The sequence below is a fragment of the Monodon monoceros genome, unplaced genomic scaffold (assembly GCF_005190385.1).
Source record: "Monodon monoceros isolate NGI ecotype Baffin Bay Population unplaced genomic scaffold, NGI_Narwhal_1 Super_Scaffold_8, whole genome shotgun sequence".
Lineage (NCBI taxonomy): Eukaryota > Metazoa > Chordata > Mammalia > Artiodactyla > Monodontidae > Monodon > Monodon monoceros.
In genome coordinates, this window is record NW_021703785.1 from 50,008,788 (window position 1) to 50,028,741 (window position 19,954).

Sequence of the window (19,954 nt, forward strand, 5' to 3'; positions counted from 1 at the left end):
ATTCCCATGGTGTCTATTTATTCTATAAACAGAATAGATACTAAATGTATACATATTACTCTCTCAGTAGCTGCCCTAAACCACCAAAAGCATGGGGCTATAAGAAGAGAGATTTTCTAATAAAGAAAAAAAGAAGAAAAAAAAAACAAACCAAACCACCAGTCTTGTAATTTCGGGAATCCTGCTGTGGCAAAGGCAGCAAGAAGTGGAGTTGGGCTCTCCTAAATTACTGTTTGACCCCGCTTCACAGATTAGCCTTCAGTACAGTTAAATTTGCAGCATGATAAACTCAGGTGTCAATGTTTTATACAGGAATTTGAAGGGTAAGGACCAAAATTCTCAGTGCAATTACAAATACTTCCCATAAAAATAATGAAATGGGAATCCCCTGTGATAAATAATTTCTCAAAGTTTTCATTAAAAACTTAAGAAAAAGGTAAATAAACCAAACTTCTTCATAGAAAAATTGTATTTACAACTCCATTCAAAAGCAGTTTTTAAAAGCAAACAATTTAACACTGAAATTGAGAAATCTATGCTCACCCAAAGTTGCCACGTCTAATAAATTATTAACAGAATACTGCATCAAAAATAAGGCAATAACCCAAGATATCCCATTAACAATTTCTCCACTCCCACAACTAGGAAGAATTAATCTATCTAGTAGCAAATGATACTTCATTCCGTTTCAGCATATCTGAAGTCCTTAAGGGCAAAAGTGATAAAACATGATCTTCATTCTTCATTAGACTCTTAGAACACTTGAAGGAAAATAATTTCTAAAGCACAAAGAGGTAAAGAGGTGTAATCCTTTAAAAAGATGTACTCAGTGTTCAAAATTCAAGAATGCAGTATTAATACACAATGGGCGTTAGCTGAACATATGCAATACGGTGATAGCAAATTAATTTATTTAGTACTTTTTCCATTCCATATCATCAGGAGGATTGATTTCAACTTTCCTTTTACCTACATCAGACCAATTGGTACTCAAAACTGTACCACCGGACTCCATCTGCAATAAAAAATAAAAATAGATTAATTATTGGCCCATGTAATCAAAACAGAATATTTTTCTAAAAACAGTCCAAGCACAGAGTCCCCAATATAAGCTATGTTTGGCTCAATATACACAAGACAATATTCTGGTTTAACCTTAGGCTTTCCAGATAAGTTACCATATCGTGTAAAAACCTGAAAAGGAAACTCTAGTTAGGTAGGAGGACCACGTCCACACACACTGCCATAAAGCACATGTCTCCCTGCTAATCAGCACAGAGGTATATGTGGAAAAACCACCTTCAGGTGAAAATACTGGGTTGGCCAAAAAGTCCCTTCAGTTTTAAAGTAAAAATAAAAGACACATTTTTCATTTTCACCAAGAACTTTATTGAACAACGTATTCACCATTTTGTTCCCCTACCTTCTGCCATTTTTCAGGCAACCTCATAATTCCCTCTTCCCAAAACTTATCTTTTTGAGCAAAGAATTGTTCCAGGTGCCTTTTGCAGTCTTCCAGGGAATTGAAATTTTTCCATTAAGAGAATTTTGTAAAGACCGAAATACATGGAAATCCAAGGGTACAATAATCTGGTGAATACAGTGGATGAATGGGAACTTCTCAGCCAAGTTGTAACAGTTTTTGCCTGGTCATCAAAGTAACATGTGGTCTCGTGTTATCCTGATGGAAGATTATGCATTTTCTGTTGACTAATTCTGAACGCTTTTCATTAAGTGCTGCTTTCAGTTCATCTAACTGGGAGCAGTACTTGTTGGAATCAATTGTTTGCTTTTCCAAAAGTAGCTCATAATAGAGGACTCCCTTCCAATCTCACCATATACACAATGTCACCTTCTCTGGATGAAGACTGGCCTTTGGTGTGGTTGGTGGTGGTTTATTTCACTGGCCCCACAAGTGAAATATTGTTCCACAATATTGTACAGCATCCACTTTTCATTGCCCATCACAATTTGTTTTAAAAATGGAATGTTTTCATTACATTTAAGTAGAGAATCACATGCGGAAATACAGTCAAGGCTTTTTTTCACTTAACTTATGTGGAACCCAAACATCAAAGCGATTAACATAACCAAGCTGGTGCAAATGATTTTCAACGCTTGATTTAGATATTTTGAGTATGTCAGCTATCTCCCGCATGGTATAACATTGACTGTTCTCAATTAATGTCTCGATTTGACCGCTATCAACTTCAACTGGTCTACCCAACCACGGAGCATCGTCCAGTGAGAAATCTCCAGTACGAAACTTCACAAACCACTTTTGATCAGTCAGAGCACCTTCTCCATACACTGCACAAATCTGTTTTTGTGTTTCAGTTGCGTTTTTACCTTTCTTGAAATAATAAAGCATAATATGCAGAAAATGTTGCTTTTTTCCTTCCATCTTCAATATTAAAATGGCTACACAAAAATTCACTAATTTTGATAAGTTTTAAAAAAATGCACCCTGATATGACAGCTGTCACAACACAATCTAACAAAATTGTTTCGAATGAAGCTAAAGACAACTAAGCACTACTAGAGCCATCTTACTGGGGAAACCGAACGAACTTTTTGGCCAACCCAATGAAATTGGCTCCCAAAGAAAACGATAATGTAATCTCTTTTGCTGAGCACAGTGAAGACTTTGCAAAGTAAACTCTTTCTAGTTGGAGAGAACTTTAAGAGCCCCTTCTTAATGTTCTCTCTCTGTCAAATGTACACAAGTGTATGCTGGAATTATTTTTAAATCAAGGTACATACATACACAGACACATAAAGTTAGTGTCCCAGTAAAGCACTGGTCATCTATTTACTACCCACTGAGTATAATACCTACTAACAAACCTAGCATATTCATAAATACATTTAAAAAATAAAGCTGTAACTGTTAATGCAATAAAAATTCATTGATTTGGATCACAGCAAAGAACAGAAAATTGTTAAAATCTAAACATTTGAAAATAATCAGCTATGTTACTGGTGAATGTATAAAGTTACATATGCTACCATTACACTGGAGCCTCAAAATAATCCCAATGCCCCACACTCTCTACCAAGCTCCTTTCCATGGGTTCCTTTGCACGGGAAGCTCTCCTCTGTCCCGGTTCTTTTTATGTCTTTAGTTATCCTCCAAACATGACATGTCACCATCTCTCTGTGGCCTTCTTTGACCCTAGTCAGGACTCTAGCTACTCTTGTAGGACTTGTCTATGACACTGCACTGATAAAATTTTACGAATCTGCCTTCTCATACCTGCTTCCCACCCGTGGCTCCAAACTAAAGCTGAGAGTTTCTAAAAGGAAAGAAACATATTTTACCAATACTTATATCCTAGATCTAAGTGCAGTAGCCTGGCACACAGTAGGCTGCAAATAAAATACTGAATAAAATGGGACAAGTTTATATAATAACTACTCCTAAGAGAACTAAAGGAAGCAGATTTAATTTATAATCTGATCATATTTGTTGATGACATTTATTTTCCCCTTTCTTCTTATGGACTGCAGTGCAACTGAGCACTTCCATGATTATTCTGTATATGTTGATCTTTTTGCCCAATTAGACAGAGAGATCAGAGATAAGATAGAGTCTGTTTCTTTGTACAGGCAGACCTCGTTTTATTGTGCTTCACTTTACTGCACTTTGCAGATACTGCATTTTTTACAAACTGAAGATTTGTGGCAACCCTGCATAAAGTGAATCTATTGACGTCATTCTTCCAACAGCATGTGCTCACTTCATGTCTGTCACATTTTGATAACTCTTATATTTCAAACTTTTTCACTGTTATTATCTTTGTTATGGGGATGTGTGATCAGTGATCTTTGATGTTACTACTGCAAAAAACTATGACTTGCTGAAGACTGAGATGATAAAGCTAGCATATTTTAGCAATAACAAATTTTTAAATTAAGGTACATGCATTATTTTTTAGACATAATGTTATTACACACTCAGTAGACTACAGCATAGTGTAAACATAACTTTCATATGTACTGAGAAACCAAAAAAGTGTGACTCACTTTATTGCAAAATTTGCTTTATGATGGTGGTCTAGAACTGAACCCACAGTTTTCCAAGGTATGCCTGTATTCCCCCACAAAGACAGAAGCAAGCCCTTGGTATGTTCCAGGTCAATGCTGCCAAACAGATGGCTTATTTTATGCATACGTATGGTTCAGTTACACTTAGCAAAGTTTCTGTATGAAAATGGACACAGATTCTCTAATATAACTTTGAAATCTCACACACTATTTTGTCCAGAAGTTCTTAAAAGTCAACACTGAAACTGATTTCAGGGAATTCCCTGGCGGTCCAGTGGTTAGGACTCCACGTATCCACTGCAGGGGGCACACATTCAATCCCTGGTGGGGGAACTAAGAGCCTGCAAGCTGCACAGCGCGGCAAAACAAACTAACAAAACCCTGATTTCTCCTTTTGGAGGCATTAAGTGAGTGTACTTTTTCCTAGTCTTCCCACTAAGTACAACTAAAAACCTTGTATGTTATATAAATAACAAATATAAGACAACTCTAAAAGGTGAAAAGAAGACAAATCAGCTAGGGACCTTGGGACCCAAGGAACAACACGGTGGTGAGTTCTTTGGGTTTTCTTTTTGCCTTATGTTTTCCAAGAGCTGGAACTGAAGAGGCTGGAAATGCCAAAGGGTGCAAACAAAAAAAGCCCCAACAAAAGCTTTATTTCTCTAGCCAATGGACAAACAGAAAGAGAGAAAACTTTTAGACAATAATCACTCTAGCTAAACACCACAGTAAAAAACTGTGGTCCCATCCCCACCCAGGCCAGTGAAGGCTGAATGAAGAGCCTAAACTTCCACCCATGCTATGCTATCACAAACTGGCCTCCTCTGTTGCCTGCGGTGTCAGTGGAAACCACGTGGGGAGCTAGAATTCCTACCTATTCCCAGCAGTAACAAGGAGATGTCCTGGGGTGTCAACGGAGGTAGAGTGGGGTACCTGGATTTCTACCTCCACCTGGCAATAGTGAGGTAGTGACTTCCCTTCCTTTGCCAGAGGGGTTGTCAGAGAAAGCCATCTAAGACAGATGGTTTAAGATCCAGAGTCTTGTAACATGAAAATGTCCAGATTTCAACTGAATATCACTTGGCACTGGTGAAAAACACCAAGAACCAGGAAGATTTCAGATTATATGTTTAAAAAGAGAAGACAATCAACAGATGCTAACACAGAGATGAAAGAGATGTTAAAATTATCTGACACATTTTTAAAGCAGTCAGGGTAAAAATGCTTCAACAAGAATTATGAACTAGCTTGAAACAAATGAAAAAAATAGAAAACCTCAGTAAAGAAACAGAAGACATAAAGAAGAACCAAATGAAAGTTTTATAATTGAAAAATACACTTGAAATAAAAACGTCAGTGAACGGCTCAAGAGCAGAATAGAGAGAATAGAGCAAAGAATCAGTGAACTGGAAAACAGAACAATATAAATCACCCAATCTGAATGACAGAGACAAAACAGAGATAAAATGAACGGTTCTCAGGAATGTATAGTACTGTAACAAAATATCCAATACCTGTGTCATCGGGTTCCAGGAAGAAGAAAACAAAGAAGGAAGGTCTGAAAAAGTACTCAATGATATAATGAATGAAAAGATCCCAAATTTGGCAAAAGACATAAACCTACAGATACATGAAACTGAGTAAATCCGAACCAGTATAAACCCAAAGAAATCCTTGTCAATAGAAAGAATCTGTTATGGACAGATCTACTCTGAAAGAATGCCCAAAGGAAGTTCTCCAAACAGAAGGAGGGACTTCCCTGGTGGTCCAGTGGTTAAGAATCCGCCTTCCAGTACAGAGAACACGGGTTCAATCCCTGGTCGGGGAACTAAGCCTGTGTGCATCCAACTACTGAGCATGTGGGGCACAACTAGAGAGCCAGCGTGCCTCAACTACAGAGCCCACGCGCCACAACTACTGAGCCTGAGCACCACAACTAGAGAGAAGTCCACATGCCGCAATGAGGAGCTCAAAAGCCACAGCGGAGGATCCTGCATGCTGCAACTAAGACCTGATGCAGCCAAAAATAAAATGAATAAATATTTTTTAAAAAAATGAGAGGAGACAATGTGTTCAGGAGTTTAAAAAGAAAAAAAAAAAGAAACAAACAATGGAAACCTGAAAGTCAGAAAGGAAGAAAGAAAAAGGTCACAATATAGATAAATGCAAGAGTTTGCTTTTCTTCTACGTTTTCTAAATTATTACACTGTATGATGTGGTTTCTAAACATATATAGAAGAATTATTTAAGAAAATTATAAATGAGAAGAAGTAAAAGGACATAAAGGGAGGTAAGGTTTCTATACGTCATTCAGTGTCAAAAAAAAATAACACCAGTAGACTACGATAAACTAAGTATAATATAGCTAATATAAAATTTAGAGCAACCAAAGATACACTACAAAACACTATAGATAAATCAAGATGAAATTCTAAAAACTGTTCAAGTACCCATAGGAAGGCAGGAAAAACAAATACAGAACAAACAGAAAACTTACATGGTAGACATAAGTAAGTCCTAATGTACCAATAATTACATTAAAAGTTAAGTGGTCCAAATGCATCAATTAAGAGACTGGCAGAATAAATTAAAAAAAAAACATGACCCAACATGCTGTCTAAAAGAAATTCCCTTTAAATATGACTTAGAAATCTGAAAAAGAATGAATATATATAAGTGAATCACTTTGCTGTACACCTGAAACTAACACAACACTGTAAATCAACTATACTCCAATAAAATTGTTAAAATAAAATTAAAAATGTTTAAAAAACAACTTAGGCAGGTTGAAAGTAAAAGGACGGAACAAGATATATCATGCAAAAATTAACCAAAAGACATAAGAATCAGCTATATTAACATCAAAGCAAAGAAAACTACCAGAGCTAGAGAATGACATTATATAATGATAAAAAGGTCAATCCACCATGAAAATATAGCAATCCTAAATGCATATGAACCAAACAACAGAGCTGCAAAATATGTGAAGCAAAAATTGACAGAACTTAAAGGTGAAATCAATAAATCCACAATTATAGCTGAAGACCCTCTCTCAATCAGTAGAACAGTAAGACAGAAAATCAACAAGAGTATCAATCAACAGGATCTAAGTGACGTTTATGGAACACTCCATTCAACAAGAGCAGAATATACATGCTTTTCAAGTGGAATATATACTTAGAATAAGAAGTCTCAAGTGAAATCAAAATATATACTGAACTGAATAAAAATGAAAAAGTAACATCAAAATTTGTGGAAGACAGCTGAATTCTTCTGAGAGGGAAATTTATAGCATAAACACATATAACAGAAAAAAGAAAAAGGGTCAAATCAATAATATAAGCTCATATCCACAGAACCTATTAAAAAAAGAATAACAAAATAAACCCAAAGCAAGCATAAGGAAGAAAATAATTAAAAGCAGAAATAAATGAAATTTAGAACAAAAAAAATAGGAGGAAAAATTTAAGATCAACAAAAAGCTGATTCTTTGGGGAAAAAAAAGTAAATAAAATTGACAAACCCTAGCAAGACAAAGGAAAAAAAAAATGACACAAATTACCATTATAGGAATGAAATGGGTTATCACTATAGACCCTGCAGTCATCAAAAGACCCTGCAGTTCCCTTCAAAGTTGAAGGGAACCCTACCAACACTAACAACTTAAATGGACCAATTCCTGAAAAACAAACTACCACAAGTCACTCAATATGAAATAGACAACCTGAAGAGTCCTATAAGCTATTGGGATAACGAAATTCATAATTTAAAATCTCCCAAAAAAAGAAGTATCAAGGCCTAGATGGCTTCATTGGTTCAAATAACCTTTAAAGACAACACTAATTCTACAAATACCCTTCCCCCAAAAAAGAAGAGGATGGAGCACTTCCCAATCCATTCTATGACGTATTACCCTGATACCAAAACCAGAAAAAGCACCAAAAAAGAATACTGTAGACCAACATGCCTCATAAATATAGACACAAAAATGCTTAAAGTATTTAAAAATAGAATTGAGTAATATATAAAAAGAATTATACACTATGACCAACTGGGGTTTATCCCAGGGATGCAAAGCTGGTTCAACAGTAGAACAGCAGAAATCAATCATATTAATCATATAAAATCACCACTTTGACAAATTAAAGAAAAAAAATCACCTAATCGTATTGACCACATGCAGAAATACTGCAGAAAAAGTATTTGATAAGTCAACAGCCATTCATGATAAAAATCTCAGAAAAAAAGAAATAGAGCAAAACTTTCTTAATTTGATAAGCATCTACAAAAACCTACAGCTAACATTATACTTAATGGTGAAAGACTGAATGGTTTTTCTCTTAAGATGGAGAACAAGGCATCGGTGTCTACTCTCACCAATCTTATTCAACATAGTGCTGGAAGTTCTAGCCAATAAAAGGAAATAAAGGACACACATATTGGAAAGGAAGAAATTAAACTGTCCCTATCTGAAATACCTCCTTAGGTAGGTTTATTCCTAGGTATTTTATTCTTTTTGTTGCAATGGTGAGTGGAATTGTTTCTGTAATTTCTCTTTCTGATCTTTTGTTGTTAGTGTATAGGAATTGCAAGAGATTAAACTGTCCCTATTTGAAGATACAATTGTCTACATAGAAAATCACAAGGAATCACAAAGAATCTACCAAAAAAAATCTCCTAGAACCAGTAAGTGAGTTCAACATGGTAAATACAAGATAAATACAAGATAAACATTAAAAACAAAACAAAAAAACCCCTGTATTTCTAGATACTAACAACAAACACATGGATGCCAAAATTAAACATATAATACCATTTATAATCACTCAAAAAAAGAACCCAATACTTAGGTATATCTAGTACAACACACAACTACTGAAGCCCACGCACCTAGAGCCCATGCTCCACAACAAGAGAAGCCACTGCAATGAGAAGCCTGCGCACCTCAATGAAGAGAAGCCCCCGCTAGCCGCAACTAGAGAAAACCCACGTGCAGCAACGAAGAGCCAATGCAGCCAAAATAAATAAATAAACAAATAAATAAAAAAGAAATGTTCTCTATCTTAACTGTCAATATCATGGTTGTAATATTATAATTCTGCAAGACGTTTCTACTGGGGAAAACTGTAAAGGATATAAGGGATCTCTATTACTTCTTCCAACTGCATGTGAGTCTACAACTATCTCAAAATAAAAAGTTTAATTAAAAACAACTTTTTTAAGGCAATAGTGAAAACCATAATCATGATCAGTTACCACTTGGTAACTTACATGGAATATCTGAGCCACAAACACACTTATTACCTACATATTAATTTTAATTATTAAATATTAACTTTAACTTTCTACTGTAAATATCAACACCTTAAAAGAAGACAGTGACATTTCCAGAGCTACGGGTAGAAGTCAAATGATTACAGCTTCAAGCAAAATCTACATGGTTCTACAGTGATGACTAGTCATTAAAATCTCAGAACTTGATGCCTAATTCAGGTGGTATTCATGCCCTGGCAAAAAGCCTGAATTTCCTTAATCAATACAGAAATTACTAACAAACCAATGAATAATTAATGTGCACCTTCTACTTGGCAAACACTGTTCTGGAAGTTTCCCTTCTATATTCTTCATCTGACACTGAGATTATACATGATACCAGAAGGTAAACACCGGAAGCTCACTCAGCTATTGTGATAAATCCAACTGGAATAACTCTATATCATCCACTAACTATAACCTTGGTATTTCTTAAGACTTCCAAGTTCTAACTCCCTGATGAAAAAATTTATTTGGAATATACCATTTGTTTCTCACCTCCTCCACAAGTTCCCAACTTCCTCAGTAATTACTCTAAGTTTAGAGCAAGAACAAATGTTCAGACAAAGTCCATTCAAAATGGTCTCCCAACTACAGTACATGCAATCTGATCTCAAATTACATACTTATTTTTTTTTAATTTGTGAAATTTACTACTACAATAGATTTTCTTAAAGTTTATGTTCTTACAAATGATTTGTTCATGGCACGTTTCACTTCATCAGAACCATCTGAATAGATCTGCTGAAATAATTTGTTTAAAGCTGCATCTCCCTCCAACTTCTCATTCTTTTCTTCTTCTTTGATCTCACCAACTAATTTATCCCAATTTCTTGTATAATGAGATGATGATGGATACAGGTTCTTTATATCTATGGAGTAAAAAAAGACAAAAGTGATTTATCAACATGTGATTATGTCAAGCATATGTAACTTTCCGACCATGATGTATACAACATCTTAGCAAACAGTTTTAAGTCACTGAATTTCATGTTTGTAATAAATGTCTTTCTGATATATAAATCAATAATTAACATTTACACTTCTAAAAACTGAATCAGTTAGCATAATGTAAAATCTGGGAATTTCTTTTGAGCAAAATAACTCAAAGTGTAAACTTTTGGTACATTATGCAAAATTAGATTAAAAAACAGATCCTTCATGTTAATAATACGAGAAACTGGGTGAGAAGCATACAGGAACTTTTATGTTTACAAAACAGGTGCAAAGATAGTACAAACAATTCTAAAAATAGTAATTTTTTAAAAAGATGCTTCATTAACACATTTCTCTAAACAGTTTTAATAAATGTTAAAAATGTGGCTTTTCCTGAGGTACTTATATCTTTCAGAGTAGAAATAAGCTGGAAGTATTGAACTGCCAGGCCATCTGCCAGTGAGTTAAGACTCGATCCTCTCCCCACATTAAAAATATTAGATTACTTCAGTAGGAGAAAACAATAAAGAATTCCTGAATGTTGAAAAATACTACACGTGATGATCTAGAGTTCAGTGCCCACATCATGCACACATAGAAAATGATAATATTTGTAGGGCACATTGGGATAAACAGAGGCTGCTTGCAGCCAGAGAGGCAACGAACCCAGGGACTCAGGCACTGCCAACGCTGCCCCAAAGACCAAGGGAATCAAGATCTTCACACACAAATAATTAAAAAGTAACTAAACAGTTACTTAAGAGCTGTAAGAGCAGTTCTGTCCACTACTCAATGGAAATATAATGTAAGCCACAAATGCGACTCACATACATAATTTAAAAATTTCTAGTAGCCACATTACTAAAAAGAATCAGGTGAAATGTATCCTAATTATATGTTTTATTTAGCCTAATACATGCAAAATAATATCAGGTCAACATGAAATCAATATAAAAATATTAAGATATTTTATATTCTTTTTTTCATACTAAGTCTTCAAAATCTGGTAGGTATTTTACATTTAGAGCACATCTCAATCCAGACTAGTCATATTCCAAGTAGTCAACAGGTACAGGTGGCTTGCAGCTACTACCCTGGACAGTACAGCTATAGAGCTTTAAAAAAAACCTGAGTCAAAACTTCCCTATGAGTGTACTAGGACACATGAATGCTAGTCTAAATGTCCCTCTTGCACTGCTGCCTAGAGCTCTATATATGCCCTTTCTCAAAATAGTTGAGAAACTACTAATTGTTCATTCTGCTTTTCCATCCTTTCTCTTCACCTGTAAACCAACTCCCTCCCTGCTCATCTCACCCCCACCCCACAACAAAACAAAACCACAGCACACCACAGTTTTATTCATGGCAAGCATACTGTTTTCCAAATTTTATCTATCCTTCCTCTACAAGTAATCTCCTCTATCTTCTGTACATTTTCACTACTAGCCAGGAAAACAAAAACATGCGTGCCATGGTAAATTAAGAACCTAGGAAACATGGGTTTAATTAATCCTAATGCTGATTCGCCAGATGGGAGCACAGTTCTAATCTCCATTTCACAGATAAGAAAGCTGACCCAGATAGGTTAATCAACTTGCCTTTATCTGCAGTCTCCAGCTTGTCAAAACTCTGACAAGCATATTAACTCCTTACAAAAATATAACAGGTCAGGAGGAATAGCATCTTGAATCTCCAAGGCACTGAGTTTAGAGAGTTTGTAACTATAACACCAAAAAATCTTTAATCTCAGAAAAACGTTAACACCTGTAGAGATGGTAGATGAACTACTGACAGGTAACCTAAGTTCCTTGCTTATTCACTATAATATTGATATCAAATAACTGCAAAGATACTCATGTCAGCAGAGACTTCCCATTGTTAAAAATGCAGCAACAAGCAGTATCACACATGGGGTAGAAGAACCAGAGCCAGCCTCTAAATGGCTGGATTTAGTCCCAGACAATGAAAACTGCTAGGTAATCTTAGGCAAGTTGCTTAACCTTTCTGAGCCTGTAAAATAGGAAGAACAATACTAGGCTACCTAATATCAGGGCTGCTGTTAGACTTAGGTGATATACTATATTAAAAGTGTTGATATTTCTTTTAAAAAATGCTTTAAGCTATATATAAACCTCAATCCAAAAGTATCTGGGAGTCAGCCCCAAGAAGAGTGCATAATATCTTTACTATACCTTTCATATAAAGTGGGAAGCAGAAGCTTAATAAACAGCTCATATACCAACTTGAAGTATTTCAATTCTTAAAAATTATCTTTTGGTGTCAATTCCCTGGCTTTGTTAATCATGCTATAGGTTACTTACAATATTATCATGCAGGGAAACTGGGTGAAGGGTACATGGGAACTCTATTATTTCTGCAACTTCTATTAGAATCTAAAATCATTTCAAAATAAAATTTAAAAATGATCTGTTGGCTAACTTAGTGTTTTCTACAAAGTGCCACAAGGAAATTATATTTTCTGTTATAGAAGAAAGCAGTGAAAAATCTAAAAGTAGCTGAAACTTATAGAGTTACCTCTTTTCAGTCATCAAATCAGAACATTATCTCTAATCAAAGGAAATTTCTCTCCATTCATTAATGAGGCCATTGCTATAAAATAGTCTTAGACTGTAGTTCTAAGTGTGTCCTACAGATTAATCATTCCATTAGAAAAATACCTATGTGCCTATGCTCAGAACTGACCACAACATAGTCTGTCCCTTAAAGGGATAAGCAATCAACCTTAGTTTCCTATTCTACCCCTAAGCCTGCCTTAGGCCTTCATTAGCTGTTTGCCTCCACCTCTTAGAAATATACTGAGGGACTTCCCTGGTGGTGCAATGGTTAAGAATCTGCCTGCCAATGCAGGGGACATGGGTTCCATCTCCAGTCTGGGAAGATCCCAAATGCTGCGGAGCAACTAAGCCCGTGAGCCACAACTACTGAGCCTGTGCTCTAGAGCCCATGAGCCACAACTACTGAAGCCCGTGCTCCACAACAAGAGAAGACCCCACAACGAGAAGCCCGTGCACCACAATGAAGAGTGCCCCTGCTCGCCACAACTGGAGAAAGTCTGCGTGTAGCAATGAAGACCCAACGCAGCCAAAAATAAATAAATAAATTTATTTTAAAAAAAAAAAGAGAGAAATATACTGAAATGGGGAACTTCTCTGATGGTCCAGCAGTTAAGATTCGACGCTCCCAATGCTGGGGGCCTGTTCGATCCCTGGTCGGGGAACCAAGATCCCACATGACACAACTAAGTCTGTGTGCTAAAACTACTGAACCACACAACTAGAGAAGCCCGCACACCACAACGAAGACCCAGCACAGCCAAAACATGAGAGAGAGACAGACAGAGAGACACAGACATACAGGCATAGACAGAGAGAGAGAGGGAGAAATGGGCTAGATAGTTTTCACTGTGAAGCCTTGAAATTCCAGGAAATTAGAGTTGACATAATTAGAAGAAACAGAAAGGAATAAATAAGAGGGGAGAAGGGAAGAGGAGGAAATACATCAGCAGAGAGTAAACTACTAATTCACGTAAAACACAGAAAGAAAAAATAGGAAAGGCCAACACACAAAAGCAAACAACCCCCAAATGACGTCACAAACTGACATGATAAACAACAAATCCCAATTCCCTCTGGGCTTTTGCTGCCATTTATCTGTATTCTTATGGAGTTTAAGAAGTTAGAGCCATCATAAGAAATACTCTGTTTTCATTACAGAGCAACCTCCTTATATTCAATGTATCTTATCTTGGGAACATAAATAATGAAAATAGAATACTCATTACTATTTAATTTCAACTATATAACACAATATGAATTTAAAGCTCATCAAGGCCAGAAAACAAACCTGTTATGAACCGTCTGGGGTTAGGCACATCTCCTTGCCCCTCTAGCTTTTCCCATCTCACAGCCTCTGGCTTTTTCATTTTAATTTCAATCTAGAGAAAACACCAAATAAAATCTATTATTCAATGTAAAATACACAAAACAGTGAAAAAAATGCAATTTCTTTAACTTATCAATGTTTTATAAGAATAGTGTCCTCAAACAGTTTCCTTAAACTATACCAAGTTAAATTCGAAAAACTTGAAACATTTATTTTGTTTCTACTTAAAAGCCACCCTTCAAAAACAATATACATACACACTATAAACTACAATTAAGAGTCTTGAAATCCACATGCTTTTCTTCTTCTAAAGCAGTGTTGTCAACCAGGGGTAATTTTGTCCCCCGGGGAAATCTGGCAATGTCTGGAGACACTGTTGGGTCATCACAACTGAGGTGGGAGTGAGGAGTGACTAGGGGTACTACTAAACATCCTACAACATGCAGGGCAATTCCCATGACAAAGAATTATCCAGCCCCAAATGTTAACAGTGCCCACCACTGAAAAACCATGTTCTAAAGGAATTACTATATTTCCATGTACATTAACCTGTTTTAGAGTAGAGAAATTCATTCCATTGTATAAAAATGATACAAGTGAAACTGAGGGCAGTCACCAGGTAGATCCCTTAAACTATAACTTGCTTGATAAATAACATCCTGTAACCTGCCTTCACTGATTAAGCTCACTTTTATTGTTCTTGCAAACTGCATACCCTCCAAGTTTCATGTAACCTGAACATATCACAAGACTCCTTTAACCATCCCCTATATAAAACGCCTCTGATATATGGGGCATTATAGTAATGGTAACTGTTTTCCAGGAACATGGAGCTACTCTTGCCCAGTTCAAACCAGTCAAGACCACTGACCACTCAACTGGGCCGTCTCGAGTATCTCATGGATGACCTTTTGACATCAGAGGGCAAAAATCTTCACCCCCCAAATCATGCTGACGCCATTTTCTGAACATGCATCCCATGAAGAAGCATGTAACTCAGATATGCCTACACAGAACACCAATGACCTCACTTCATCATCGTTTCCCACACCTCAGACCACCTTGCTTCTTTATCCCACAAATATCCCAAGCCCCTCACCTCTGGTGAGGCAGATACAAGATTTGTTCTCCCATCTCCTCATTCGGCTGCCTCACGAACAAACCCTTTCCCTTTTGCAAATCCCGGTGTCCCAGTGTTTGGCTTGCTGTGCACTGGGTAAATGGACCTGGTTTGGTAACACAAGTTATGCTAACATTTTTACATATTTTTTACAGACCATGAGGAGCTTCGGAAGGCTTAAACTAAGGCCATTTACTACAATGAAATGTTAAAAGCATCCTAAAAGCATCTTTAACTCTCTAATCAAGGCTGCTCCCTTAGAATCTACCCTTAACCGTAACATACACTCGCATAGCACTTACCTTATGCTTTCCTTATTCAAATAATGCTCTCGCCCTCATTTTTAGCCTAGCAAAAATAAGCATGTACAGTGCTGGTAAACACAGTTATAATTATTATGGAAATGGTTTAAGAATCAAATTAGAATTTTATATTCTAATGCTTTTTCTAAGAAAAGAATTACTAGTTTTGTAAGTAGAAAAACACCCAGAAGACAGACTTTACAAAAAGAAAAGCCTACTGTGTCACACTTTGGTTCTTTGACCCCTTTGGGGAAGATGAATCATTTAAATTAACAATTACTGGTAATCTTTCTACCAACAGCATTTAGGGGGAGAATCCTTAAAATGTGCATTTTAAAATACTTTAACAAAACACTAAAAGAAATCTGCCAATATTTTCAGTCAGATATGAAGTGATGGAATGGAAGGGTATTTTCTTAAGGCGCATAGAAATGTAACAAAAAATGTTTTCATGAGAAAAGCAGGAAACAAATCTCACTAGAAAAGGGGCAAAACAATTAGCATTTTTAATGTAATTGACATGTTTAAATTCTACATAAATAAAATCAAACATTTAAAAGGATCTCCAGAATTCCCTAAAATGAACTATGATTAACTTTTATAAAGTAAAATACTATCAATATTTTCTCATACACAGTATTAAGTGAAAGTACTCTGATTATTTTAAGCTGTCACTGCTGGGATATTTATCAAAAAGGGTCAGAAATCCAACAGCTGCAATGACACAGAAATAGTTACTGAAAAGGACTATTAATATTATACTAAAATTTAAAACTGCATCTTGCTCCTTTAATTTTCAACTCATCCAGAAATGAAGACCTCACAAACAGTGTGTACGTCAAAACTATCCTTAACTAACCTCAGCCACGGGGCACCGTATATTCACACGTGTTCCTGAGCTAAGCACCATCTATAAAAAGTCCCTTGTTTCACATGAAGAGCACTCACATCTCTGAAAGCCTCTATAACCTAAATAATTGTGCACTATGAACAAAGAGGCCTTTATAAAGCCAAAGCCCTAAGTCACAACCTGTTTCAACTGAGACATGCTGACCTGAACTTGAAATTATACTTAATCCATTCATTAAAAGAGGTGCACATAATAAAGCATTTAAAACAGCTTTTTTAATAGGTAAAAGGGGGGAGAGACTAATATTCTATGAATTCCTTTTTACACCTACTTCACTTTTAATGCTTATATATGCTTTTAAAAATGATTCTGACAGATACTTCTCAAATTACCACCAGTACAATTTCAGATATTTTTATTGGGACCATTAATCAGCCATTCTATTTTTATTTAAGTCAAAAATAATTTAAAAGTTAACTTAAAACTTTGGTAGTTTATAACCTACTGTATAGCACAGAGAACTCTACTCAGTGCTCTGTGGTGACCTAAATGGGAAGGAAATCCAAAAACGAAGGGATATATGAATATGTATAGCTGATTCACTTTGCTGTACAGTAGAAACAAACACAGCTTTGTAAAGCAACTGTACTCCAATTAAAAAACAAACAAACAAACAAATCTTTGGTAGTTTGCTTGAATGTTGCTCTCATATGCACAGGGAAGGCTTTCAATGTGCCATAATATCCCAAAGCAGCATTCACAAACTACTAATAAGAATCCCTCCTCTGTTGGGTTGTCAGTTTTCAATATTATGTGTACTACCACCCACTTCTAAGGTCTCCTTTGCACAGCAGAGAGTTTAATTTTTTCCAATGAATGGAACTTCAGGTTTAAAGAAAAGTCATACTTCTAAAGGGTCAAGGCTCTTCCAGACACTACCTTCTTAAAAAGAGGTAAGTGACCTCCCACTTACTACTACAAATTGATGGTGAAGGAATCTTTCCCAGAGACTAGAGGGCTGTGCAGTTTACTGGTAAACATTTTTTTCTGGCAAACTTTTGAGAACCATCTGTTTCAAGTCTGCACTCAATAAATGTTTCCTGATCTCTAGAATGCAGCTTTTCCAGTATTCTCTCACTCAGCTCTTTGCACATTTAATTGCTGTACCAAAACCCTCTGTCCAATATTAGAATAGCTCGGTCTTCCCTGAGGCCAGACTGCACATCTACTGTCTTTATTTTTACACTCAAATCATTTTATAATTTTTTTTTTTTTTTTTTTTTTTTTTGGTGGTACGCGGGCCTCTCCCGTTGCGGAGCACAGGCTCCGGACGCGCAGGCTCAGTGGCCATGGCTCACGGGCCCAGCCGCTCTGCGGCATGTGGGATCTTCCCAGACCGGGGCACAAACCCGTGTCCCCTGCATCGGCAGGCAGACTCTCAACCACTGCGCCACCAGGGAAGCCCTATAATTGTTTTTAATGCAAAAGATGGTAATGAATGAAGAGGAACTGAATAAACTTCTCCGAAGTTCTAGAAGCTCAGTTCAAGTATTTATTGAGTACCCACTGTGAGCCAGGCACTACGCTGGTGCATAAGACCACCACCTCTATTCTTCTTGAAGCAATCAATCAGAAGATACATTCCCATAAACAAAAAATTCCAGCATCCATCATCTGTAGTGACAGACCTAAGTTTTGGGAAATATCTAATTATCTGGAAGGAAGTATGCCAAAATGTCATCAGTAATGAGACTGAGTGATTACATTCTCAGCTCACTTACATTTTTCCAAATTTTCTATGATATGCATTTATTGCTTTCACAACCTGAATAAAAACTAAATCATCAGTATTAAATAATAATAGCAGTAATATTTATTGAGCACTTATTACATACCCCATGTACTAAGTGCTTCATATATATCATCTCACTTAACAGAAAGTGAGAGGAGAAAACCACCTATATTTTAGAGATGAGAGAGCCAATAAATAGAGTAACTTGCTGGAAGTGTCTTTTTCTGCTAGAAGTTTTACTTATTTTATTTCCTCAGAAATAAGCAAAGGTTGAAGGTTGAGGACAAGTCAAAAACAGTCAGTTGTGTAATTCCAAAGAGTCACAAATAGGTGCCACTTGCTGGATGTATGACTAATCACACTGAGCCTCAGTTTCGCTTGTAAAATGGGATTAATAGGGTCTACCTCACTTAGCATTCTTTTGAGGATTAAATAAAACCACGTACGAAAACAATATAGCATTGTGTCTGGCAAGTAACAACTGAATGCTATTATGAATATCTTCATCATTGTTACAATCAGCTGAAAATCTGGGCAAATTATTTTACATCTCTAGGTTCAGTTTCCATACCTGTAAAAAGGTAATAACAATACCTACACCATTCAGTAACTGTGAGGATTACCTGGGATAATACACAGCAATCAAAACAGTTACCTACTGTAATTCTCCAAAGGTCAAACAACGTGGCATTGGCTAAATAATCTACAGTAAGTGCCTATCATGAAATACTTTGCTGTAAAACATCTAAGGGCATAAAAAAATACCCATAATGAATAAGTTTAACAAGACAGCTACAGACAGTATGGACAGTAAAATCCTTTTCTTTTGAAAATAAATGTATATACATTAATAGAAAAGGCAGCTCTACAATTTGTGGATGTCAGCAACTAAAGTTATTTAAAAAAACAAACAACTACAACAACAAAAAAAACCCTATTACCACGACCATATCAAAAAGGCATAACAAAACAATAATCCAAAACCCCACACACATCTGTGTGTTTCAAAAAGCAGTAGTATCCTGCCGGGACACCTCCAACCCCATTATATCATAATTAAGATTCTTCTATGAATATCAAGTAAAGGAATTTTAAATGTCAGTGGGTTAAGAAGGCAGAAGGGGGCTCTTTGTCTCTAAGACACACATTTTTATTTCCCACAATTTCAGTTAAAAGCCTTCATATTTTATATTGATATAATACAAAAAATTACTTTGACTAAAAATAGGAACACAAGAACATTTCCACAAGGGCAAATTTACTCCAAAGGATTCTGAGAATTCTAATTTTTTCTTACAGGGAGTGAATATTAATCTTTAAATTGAATATTTCACAGCATAGCTGTTACTGAAGTTATAATCCTGTGATTGTGATAAGAGAATATTGTCACGATATTAACAAAATGAAATAAAAGAACCATTACAGCTTCTTAATAAAAAAATGGATTAATAGGCAGATATGTAAGCTGGTATTCAGTAAAACGTAGAAATAACTACCAAAGGTACTAAAAAAATATAAATTCTGACTAAGAAAAACATATTACATATTACACTGTAAAACATTTAATTAAGCGAATTCCCCGGCAGTCCAGTGGTTAGGACTCAGCACTTTCACTGCCAGGGCCCAGGTTCAACCCCTGTCAGGGAATTAAGATCCTGCAAGCTGAGCAGTGCGGCACCACCCCCCCCCCC

At 36.1% G+C, this 19,954-nt stretch overlaps 1 protein-coding gene across 1 annotated transcript in view; it reads right to left on the reverse strand.

Moving 5' to 3' along the window:
* Positions 1 to 454: 454 nt before the first annotated feature.
* SUGT1 (SGT1 homolog, MIS12 kinetochore complex assembly cochaperone) overlaps positions 455 to 19,954 on the reverse strand; it is a 43,641-nt gene continuing 24,141 nt past the window's right edge. The window contains exons 11-13 of the mRNA XM_029210350.1: positions 14,161 to 14,251; positions 10,051 to 10,232; positions 455 to 1,015 (exon numbers count right to left, since the gene is read on the reverse strand). Coding sequence (XP_029066183.1) covers positions 914 to 1,015; positions 10,051 to 10,232; positions 14,161 to 14,251 — 375 coding nt within the window. The 3' untranslated portion in view covers positions 455 to 913. The remainder of the gene's footprint in view (positions 1,016 to 10,050; positions 10,233 to 14,160; positions 14,252 to 19,954) is intronic.